Source organism: Sabethes cyaneus, chromosome 3 (genome assembly GCF_943734655.1).
Source record: "Sabethes cyaneus chromosome 3, idSabCyanKW18_F2, whole genome shotgun sequence".
NCBI classification, from domain to species: Eukaryota; Metazoa; Arthropoda; class Insecta; order Diptera; family Culicidae; genus Sabethes; species Sabethes cyaneus.
This window is the reverse complement of record NC_071355.1, coordinates 234,539,717-234,550,355: the sequence shown is the minus strand read 5'-3', so window position 1 is coordinate 234,550,355 and position 10,639 is coordinate 234,539,717. Positions and strand designations below refer to the sequence as shown.

Sequence of the window (10,639 nt, the reverse complement as noted above, 5' to 3'; positions counted from 1 at the left end):
TAGATGCTTTTGTTGCTTAATTCTTTCAAATACCAAACAATAATCGCAATCAATTATGCGGAAAGTGGTGATCCTTAAGTCTGAAAACGACAACAGTGATGTATATTCGGCGTTGCTGCAGAAAAACGGCTTCGAACCTGTGTTCGTTCCGACCTTGGATTTTTGCTTCAAGAATCTGGATGTTCTTCGCGATCGATTGCTGTCACCGTACAAGTATTCAGGTCTAATTTTTACCAGCCCACGAAGCATATCAGCCGTTCGGGATGCACTCGGCGGACAGCGGCTTAAGGATGATTGGAAAACACTGGAAAACTACTGCGTTGGTGAAACATCACACGATTTGGTGCTACGCACTCTGGAACTGGAAACGAAAGGTCAGCAGTCTGGAAATGCGAGCAATTTAGCCGATCTAATGAAGACGGATCTGTACAACAAAACTATCACGCTTCCATTTTTGTTCCCCTGCGGAAACCTAAAACAGGACGTCCTGCAAAACAAACTGTCCGAATACGGTTACTCGATAGATTCGGTCGAAGTGTACGAAACCATTCCACACAAGGATTTGGATCGAAATTTACGGGAGGCGTTTGACAGCGGTGCTCCGGACTTCCTAATGTTCTTCAGCCCGTCCGGAATCAACTATTGTTCGGCCGTTTTCGAACGGCACAAACTGGATCTCACGGGCAGTCGGATTGTAGCGATCGGTCCCAGCACGAAGAAGGCGATCGAAAATAAAGGCTACACGGTGCACCGCACCGCCGAGAAACCGTCTCCCGAGTATGTTGTTAGTGCTTTGCTTGAATCCTAACTGGGGGTGCTGAATAGTTTGCTGTCGGAGGAATCGAATGGAATATTTATCGTACTTTTAAAACGAATGTTGTGGGAAGTAAGGGTATCGTCGTTATCAATCTGAAGGCCAATCTATTTTGCCATGAAAACTAGAAAGACAATTTTGTTAGGAGTTGTTGAACAACCGAAGAATGCCGTCTAAAGAAAGAAAATAAGATTAGAATAGTTTATTGCTGGTTAGTGTTACTCAACTGTTGATGTTATAGTGCTACTATCATTGGTATACCAAAGTTCTGAGAACAGAAAGCGATGTTAATTATTTTGCTATTGTGATTGAAGTAGAGAGAGTAAAACTATTTTTATAACTGAGTGAAACTCGTTACTATGTTTAAATTTAGTACTTCTAGTCTTGTGCTGTCAACGCTGCTAATTAGTTTGATTAGGTTTTATTCGTAACATTTTTTTACTATTCGCCTTGATCCTGAATGCCTAAGATAACTGGTGTATCAAACCATTTCTTCACTGGAATAATAGTGCCGGTTTGTAAACATTTTAATTTATAGTAATAATATGCAGTGAATTATTCATCGGAAAATAAAAATCCTTGTTGAACATGTAAAACCTAGAGTATATGTCGTCGGTCTGGTCGAACCTTTTTCCAAACATCACTATCATCCTTTGCAACAGCTAAACTACATAAAACCTCAGTTGGCCCCAATTTCGTGGTATATATTGGTCGAATTCCACTCCACTCCACTGTAATGCCATTGTCGTTATACCACTGTTTGATCGAATTCGAACAGTGATAATTTCCCAAATCGGGCCAGAAAAGACAATAAACATTCATTATGCTGCCCTAGAAATGGCAGGAGCCTCTTCTGTAAGCATTTCTTTTGATAAATTACCTGGTTCGAGGCTCCAGAAGTCACATAAGCATCACATTTCACTACGCAGCTGCCAATTAATTGCCAAAGGACGGCCTTTCTAGGAAATTTTTATTTTGCTAGCCGAAATACTCTGTTGATCGAACGAAATATAAAATTTTTGTCCAGCAATTTATCCAAAACGGCCTTGCAGTAGGTATGTTTCATCATCATCCATAACAACACAATTGTATTTCGTCACCGAATTATCCTAGAGAACTTCCTTGGCCATTTCTTTGCCTCTAGTTTTTGCCATGAAACTTCGCAAACTAGTCCTCTTCTTACCAGTGGTTCTCTTAATCATCTCAGGGGATTAAACACCACAGAACACCGTGTGTCTAAATTTGAATATGCTCAACATTTAGATCAAAGGTTTATTCTAGGTGAATAAAAATATAGAATCCGAAAATCTACTTTATAAGTGGGTGTGGGTACAGGAGCAATTACTGTATAACTTAGTTTGTTTTGGTTATTTTAAGTTTCAATTTATAAAAATTGCAAATTTAAATCTCTGGTCTAATCCTGAGACACTCCGAAAATATTCTATAGCACGAAACATGCGCTAATTTTAGTTCTCTTGCATTTTACAGCCTTGTTAACCTATAAAAATACAACCGAAACTAAAATTTTCCTTACTGCTATTTGATCGACTTTCCACTACTACGCTTATTTTATTTCATTTCGTTTTCTTTGGTCACTCAAATATCAATTTTTCTCAACATTTTAAATTTCAACTAGGTATAGAGTTTATTGCTAATAACAATTATTTTTATTTATTTAGTAATAATGAAATGATGGTCAGTTTCATGATTATTTTCCTGTGCTGTAGCATACAAAGTCGATACTCGATTTTTCAGCAAAGGAAATTTTATAATCAAACTCAATCGCCGTCTTACCAATGTCATTTCCAATCCAATTGATTATAGACTGTACCAGCTCAGCTTGCTCATTTCCTGTGAGTTAGTCTTAATTAACTGGAACCTAAGAGAAGCAAAGGAAGAGCAACCAACTGCTGCAGGTGCATCCAATAATGCGATCTGCCGAGATCCGACCGCCGCTCACTGACTGACCGGCGGCGGGGGACTTAACATGGTAACGCCGTTTTTCAAAATGCAATTTGCCTTCGGTACATTAAACCTCCATTAGCGGTTGGCAGTCTTGGCAGTTTGTATGCCGGATTGCTACAGCAGAGATAAGACATTGGTTACCACTAGGCTGCTGTGCTATGTTCGAAATCAGATTACCTAGTGATTGTATGTCGACTTCCAACTTTAAATATGGGGGGTTCGGTTACCTCGTGCAAGATTTTGCATTTGATTTTCGCTTTTCCGATGGTGTGCTTGTAGTACGTAATGCGAGTAATGCTTGACCATGTGATTTAGACATTATACAGCCCAGCCAATGATTGGTTGTCGATTTGTGGTAGGCTTGAGGAAGCCACATATCAATTAAAATTACAGCAATACAAAGATAAAGTGACACCGGTGCATACTAAGTAGTTTCTAGGTCACTTGGGAAAAGCAAGTTGGTCGATATATCTACAGTTGATACTTTGTATGAAAGCGAAAGTAATACGAATTAACATCTTTCAGTTCCTTTTGAAACCCAGATTGGGCATTCTCGTATTCCACGTCGTGAATGAGCTTATGGAATGCAAATGGAAACATCCAGCCTGTATTCCGAAGGAACGGTTTGTCGAATGAAAGTGGATGATATTTTGATATTTCATTCCGCCAGCCAAATCAAATGGGCGAAACAACTCGCTCGAAATAAGTCGAACGAAATTAAGTTCCGTCGTAAAACAGAATGACAATGGGTGGGACAACCACTGAATCTGATTTGTGAGCAATCACCGCCAAATGAAAAACTATAATGACCAATGTCACTATTGATTAGGGTAAGAATCGATCAACCCCTTCCCGAGATATGGCCGGAATGCGGAGTACGAAAGAGTGAATACGGAATATGAAAATGGAAGCAATTAAAAAGTAACTTGAAATTGCAATTCAAATTTTACTGGGAATCGGACTTGAAATCTTTTTCGTTTTTCCTCTTTTCCAGTCCAGTTTATATATTTTTTTGTTCCGTTTTTTTCCAGTACCATTTTCTTGTTTTTTCTCCAATTTTTCCTACCATGCTTCTTCTTTTTCTTTTTCATTCTCTTAGCTTCGTGTTCCATTTTTTCGGATTATCTATGAATGACTTAAACACAAACTGTCACGAATAACCGAAACACAAATTCGGTCGAAACTGTTCGCTAGTTTTAACCTGGCCAAATGTTGACTATATGCTGTCCTTACTCGCTGCTGCTCGTTCGGAGTTCGGACAACTGAACGAATAATTCATACTAGTCAGTAAATCTAGGTAAATGCATGCACCTAAATAGACGTGGTTTCTCCAGGGACGCTGCCCCCCCAAAGTGGCCGGCGCTTCCGACGGGAGGTCACCGACAAACACTCGCAGTTTGTAGCCGCCTTGCCCGTCTAAGAACATTTGCTACTGACACGGTAAACCGAAGAAAAATCTATTCAAAATCTGCAAATGCTCACAAAAAGAGCAATAAAAATTTTGTTGACGGCATTTCCTGATACGGCCAAATACAATGTGTCCCTTCTGTAAAGCTTGGCCGTTTGGATTTCGGCTATTTATTTTTCGACCATATGTGTTTCGGCCATTACCAGCCCATTTTTTCCTATTTTCAATCCTGTTTTGCCTCTTGTTTATCACAATTTTTTGGTAATTTCCTTTGCTGTCTTCCATTTTTTTTACTTTCATTTTCCCTTTTTTCTTTTCAAATCTTTTTCAAATCTTTTTCTAACTTTTTTTTTCTTCTTTCATTCTTTATTTTCGTCTTCATCTGTTTCGTTTTTTTGATGCCCCGTTTTTTATTTTTTTTGTTTGATTATAGTCACGTTAACAGCTTGGGTCAATTGTGATTTCTGCGAGGTTTGGAATTTAACCCGGATACTCGGCGTGAGAGGTGTGAATGCTAACCACTACACCGGGATTGACTTATCTTTTCTGATAAGTTTTTTTTCTTTTTTTCTTTCTTCTCTGTATTTGTCTTGTTTTCTCTCTCAGGTCTTATTTTTTCTTCTTTTCCTGTCCGGCTTTGTCCCCTTTTTTTGTCACGTTATGTTTTTCTTTTTTAATTTATTTCATTTGTCTTTGTTTCTTTCCATTTTCGTCTATTTCTGTTTTGGCTTCCGTATTTTCTCCTATCCTTTTCCTCCTTTTTACCTTTGTTATACTATAACAGAGGTTTAAAAATTGGTCGAAAAACACGAAATTGATCCGAAGCCCGGAGGGCCAAGTCACATATACCAATCGATAGGGTTCGACGATTTGAGCAATGTCTGTGTGTGTGTGTGTGTGTATGTATGTAATGATTTTTTCTATCACCTGTTTCTCAGAGATGGCTGAACCGAATGGTTCGCTATTACTTTTGTTTGAAAGGTGTTATTGTCTAGTAGATCACTATTGAGTTGTTTCGTGATACGACGTTTCGTTTAAAAGTTATAAGCAAAAATGTGAAAAATACGTGACACGGGTTTCTTCGGAACTATATGACTGATTTCAACGATCTTAGTTTCAAATGAAAGCCCTTATTAAAGCCAAATTGTTCAGAAATTTTTAATTGAAAACAAACAAGTAGTTTAAAAGTTATGCTTAAAAAACCTGTTTTGACAAGGTAATAATTATCGCCTGTTTCTTAGAGATGGCCAAACCGATTTATGCGCTATTAGTCTCATTTGAAAGATAATATATCCTAATAGATCACTATTGAATGGTTTTTTAATTGGACGTTTAATTTGAAAGTTATGAGTAACCGTATACACCACACCAAAATTAACAATAATTTATAATGATTTTAACCAAGATAATTTACCTAATTTCAATTATTTTAATATCAAACGAGTGGTTTTGACACTACGAATATATATGCAAAATTTCATAAAAATTGGTTTTACCGGTCAAAAGATATTAACCCTCGAACACTCGCGCCAACTTTTGTAACACAGTTACTTGCGCGCAAAATAGCCCTAAACCAAAGAAAACGTGTGCACTAGAGTTTTGACTGGGAAAACTTGGTTTTAGGTTTATCGAACCTTTGGAAGAGTTTCTTGAAATTGAAAGCTCTATCGTTTGGTGGAATCCAAATGTTGATTAATCCCCCTAAAAGTGAAATAAAAAAAATATTTTTCTTCAGTGTCAATATAACACATTGATGTGTTCTGCAAAGTTATAGAGCATATTATTATAAGATATTTTGCTAAAGACAGTAACCTTCTATCTCTGCAGCGAAGATAGAAAAATCTTATTTATTGTATATGAATTTGTAAAATCAGTTTTTCTATTTTTGCTCTTTTTGTAATTGTTGTATGACTTTTTCATGTACTACAAAATTGTACAAATAGTGAAAATATACAACTTTGCTGAAAATAGTATACTTGTATGTTTGCTTGTTTAGGAACTGTAGAACTTTGATTATAAAGAATACCCTAACTTTGACTCCGAATTACCCGACTACCAGCAGACGGATACATTTCAAACATTTTACATTTGCTGATAGTTTTGCCGCATACAGTTTCCTAACAATTTAAATTATTAATGCATTGAATAATTATGATATTTTGCTCACAGTAAGTTTGTTGAAGAATATAGGGGAAGGGCGGTAAAGACGGACACCTTAAGGTCAAGAGTCAATATCTACTCAAATATAACTGTATTGATTACAATTTTCATACAAACTGAAACTTTAAGTCTCTGTCTAATAAAGTTACAGCGTGTACTAGAAAATTTCTTCCAAAATTTATACTTTTTATAATATTATAAACATTATGTATAAATCAGAGTTTCTGCGCATGGGCGGGAAAGACGGACACTTGATATGGGAAAGACGGACACTCGCGAAAAGGTGTCACGCGCCGACGAATTATCAGTATTAAGAAAGATTAACATATTTCATCATGTATTTAGGAAAGAATTGGCTTGGGAAAACCCCCTACCCAATTCCCCCTTTGAGCGAGGAAATAAAATGGTTCCCTTTTATAATCTTCAATATTTTAATTGGTGATGAATTAATCGTTTCTAAAAGTTGGCCTATTCCAACTGTTAAATGACTGCTGGATACTTTTACATGTATAATATGCAAGTATTTGCAATTTAAATCGTTGTTAGGCAAAATGAATACGGAATCTTTGTGTCCGTCTTTCCCTACCTTCGGGTGTCCGTCTTTCCCGACTTGGATACCATTTTTTCAAACTTTAATAACTTTTTACTGAATATTCAAAAATTCACTAGATTTCCAATGGACATTCAGTGAAGGGTCAAACTGACGTAATGTCGTCGATATAGCACGAAAGTATTGCTTTTTAACGATTTACCAGCTATTTTCTTCACACACAAAATTACATCGGTTAGCGTATTTAGGCATTTTTTCTTTGTTTTGCTTATAAATTTGACAGCTGCGCTGCTAGAAATCGGCAGTTTAATTCAAAAGTGTTTATTCAGTCTATAGAAACATTTCCCATCATTGGTTTGCTTCAAAAAATTATTGTTTATGAAATATGATAAGTGTCCGTCTTTCCCGCAGTGTCCGTCTTTACTGCCCTTCCCCTACCTTAGTTAAACTACGATTTGTAACTTTATAACAATATGGCGTTGAAAAACCTACACGTGTTGTATAAAATACAACAGCGTGAGTTTATAAAAATTGATGAAAATTATTTAAGAAAACTCTATTGATGTGATTCAAATAGAATGGCATTACAGGAAACTATGCATAGTTCAAAAACCTATAAACTAGATCTTTACTAGACAATGTATATGCTAAAGGATAAGATTTTCACTTACAACTTACTTTTATTTGCATTTACTCAGATTAATAACAACTTACTTATCCTTACTCGGCAATTTCATGAAAAAAGGATCTATCAAAATTTAAAAGTGTTCCTATTTTGTTCAAATTTTGTAAACTTATTCAATTTTCAAAAATTTTATGTAAACCAACGCACTACGCAACGATAACCAATAGATGAATTATGTTTCGAAGACGTGTCGATTTCTATCTCAAATAGCAAGTAAGACCGTATAACAAAGGTTCCTTTCACCACTAGGTGGATTAAATCGGGTTTTTCCTTTTTCGTTCTATTTTTTCTTATTTTCTATCCAGTTTGACCTATTGACTATCTCGTTTTCTTGATTGTTTTTCCTTCTTTTCTCTTCCGTTCTCTCTCTTTGTCTGTTCAAACTCCTTTTTTATGCCTCGTTTTTCCTTCATTTGCTTTTGTATACTTTTTTCACACTTTTTTCTCGATTTACGTCCTGTTTTCCTCTTTCTTTTTTTTCTTCTTCTTACCCCCCACGTTTATTTAAGAAGGTTATCTGTTTACATATATTGCTCTAACTAATTTCTACTCAAATTTCACTGACGACAAACCATACAAATAAGAGTATGTGTCATTCCACACCCAAGTGTCCGAGACCCGTATAATTGACCCTCTTGGATTTTTACCAAATTCAGTCAAATTGTTCGTTTTGGTACAAAAAGCATAAATCCCAAGTTTGGTGCCGAATGGACTCCCCCTCCCTCTTTTTGGGAGCCCCCCCTTTTATAAGCATAAGCCTGGTTTTCGTCAAGTCCGCTTATTTTCTTTGCTTATAACTCGGGAAATATTAAATCTAGAAAGACACTATTTTCACATTTTCAAAGAAAATTGCTCAAGGAATTGCCAAATATGTTTTAATTTGATTTGAAAACTAAAATGTAATGTAAAAATATTTTGCCCTATTGTGAAAGCATGTATACAGTAATACAGCATAGTAAAATTTTCCCTAAAATTGGCAACACTATTAAGAAAAAAATTAGGAGGGTTTATTTCTAATTCCCGTCGTAGTAAGGAAAGCCCATTCTAATTTTCATCATTTCTTAGGTGGATTTAATGAATACTCCAAAAGCTCTGCTGCTGATTAGACTCAAACACACTTACCTTTTGATACGAGCCCTTTGGATTCACTAAAAAGCGATTAATAAAGCATTTGATTTAAATTACGCATCTGACTTCATATCTTAAATTCGTCGTACCGTTTTAAAATCCGTCCATCAAAATTTCCGAACTAAAAATCGTCCGAACTAAAAATCACAATAATGTTTACGAAGCTAGCGCGCCTGTATTTGTGTAGAACAGCATGACAAATGTTATACTGCAAAATTTCTGTAGGTCATGCAACTTTTCCCGGCTGCAGAATAACAACAATGCGTTGCGTGAGTTACTTTCATTTTATGAATGACGAAAATTGAAACGATTAGTCGATATTTTCTTCTTCGTCACACGAAAAAACGTTGGAAATTTGGCAGCTAGGAATTCTTTAATGAAAAAAAAAGCATTTAAATAGATCTCAGCTCACTTGGATTGATCGCGTATGAGAGGCAACAAACCAAAATATTAGGGAATAACTAATTTTGCATTGTGTGTCATAAAAATCGCTGATATTTTTGATAATTTGTGTTGGATAGGACGGGAATAGGTAATTACGACTGTGTAGATGCTTTCACAATAAAGCAACGTATTTTCACATTGCATCGAGACTCACTGTTTCAGGAAAAAGTAATTTTGCTCTTGGTTTTACATGAGAAATTGTGGGGCAGGATTTCAGTCAGCCATTAGCAATAACATGTGCATTTAAAATAGACTAATTTTTACGATTTTTCAAACAATAGCACTGTCACCTGATAGTGAATTCACCTATACATCGCCAATCGTAGCAATCCTGTTGTGTATAGAAAAAAGTTTGACAGCGTTATAAGTTGATCGAATAATTTTTGTAGAAGGTTTAATAAACGTAGGATTTCAGAAAAAATGTTGCATTGTACAACCTTTTGTAATTTTAGTGCATACATTTTAACGTAATGCATACATTACCTAAGTGGAACGAAATTTTGAATGAGGCGCGAATACGAAAAAATGACAAATTATTTGGAAGAAACACTGATTTAGAAAACGAGTGGGCGCCAAAATGGATTTCTGCCCAGGGCGCTAGAATGTCACGCTACGGCTCTGCATATGGCCATTCCTCTAGCCGTGGCAAAATTTATGAACCTCAGACCGTTATCATTGGTCGACAGAAGAAGGCTATGTATTCCAATGGCTGGACGGAAGAATTCCTCCCTTAACCCTACCCATGAAATTTTGCACAACCTCAAAATCGACATGCTTTGCATATTTAGCCATGCTTTCTTCATTTCCTCAACTGTTTTGACTACTTTGTCTCATAATAGCCCAGTATTCTTCAATTGGCCGCAGCGCCGCCTCCGGTGTATTTGAGAGGTTATGATCTCTTGGCGCGAAATCGGCACTACTTGCCTTATGCCACTCCAGCATGGCCTTTGCGTAATCGCATGAAGCCAAATTCTAGCAGGAGATCGTAGGACAGTTGTGAGACTTCCGAAGAGGAAGAAGTCGCTTTTGGAGACACTCTTTCAAATACACCGGTCCATTCATGGTATCTGTGGTCACGAAAGGTGTACTCCGTTGTCCACATGAACAAATTGCTTGCCAAATCAAGAACTTCTTGGCAGAGTTTGACATCTTCTGGTTCCGGAGGAGAGCGGACACGTAGATGTCGTCCATAACGCAGCAATGAGGTTTCGTCAGCTTTTGATCGTATAGTTATACGCATGACTGGGCATGACTTTTCGAGAGCGTACTCTTTTGGGGCCTTCTGAACCTTGAACGTACGTTGTTCAGCTCTAGTTCTGGCCTTCTGCATGAAACTTTTGCTCAGATTCAGTTGTTTTTGCTACCTCTAGAACGGAGGAGTTTGGTTTCCCGTCGAAGACCCCAACTACGCGAGTGTGGTCCTTAAAAGTATACGGACGCCTTTTTTCTCCACATCTTGACTCACGATCGATAGTCAGATGTTCT

At 36.8% G+C, this 10,639-nt stretch overlaps 1 protein-coding gene across 1 annotated transcript; it reads left to right on the top strand.

Moving 5' to 3' along the window:
* On the top strand, positions 1 to 1,376 carry LOC128743118 (uroporphyrinogen-III synthase). Its single transcript, XM_053839641.1, has one exon. The coding sequence runs from the start codon at positions 56 to 58 to the stop codon at positions 806 to 808; it is 753 nt and encodes a 250-aa protein (XP_053695616.1). The 5' UTR covers positions 1 to 55; the 3' UTR covers positions 809 to 1,376.
* The last annotated feature ends 9,263 nt before the right edge of the window (positions 1,377 to 10,639 follow it).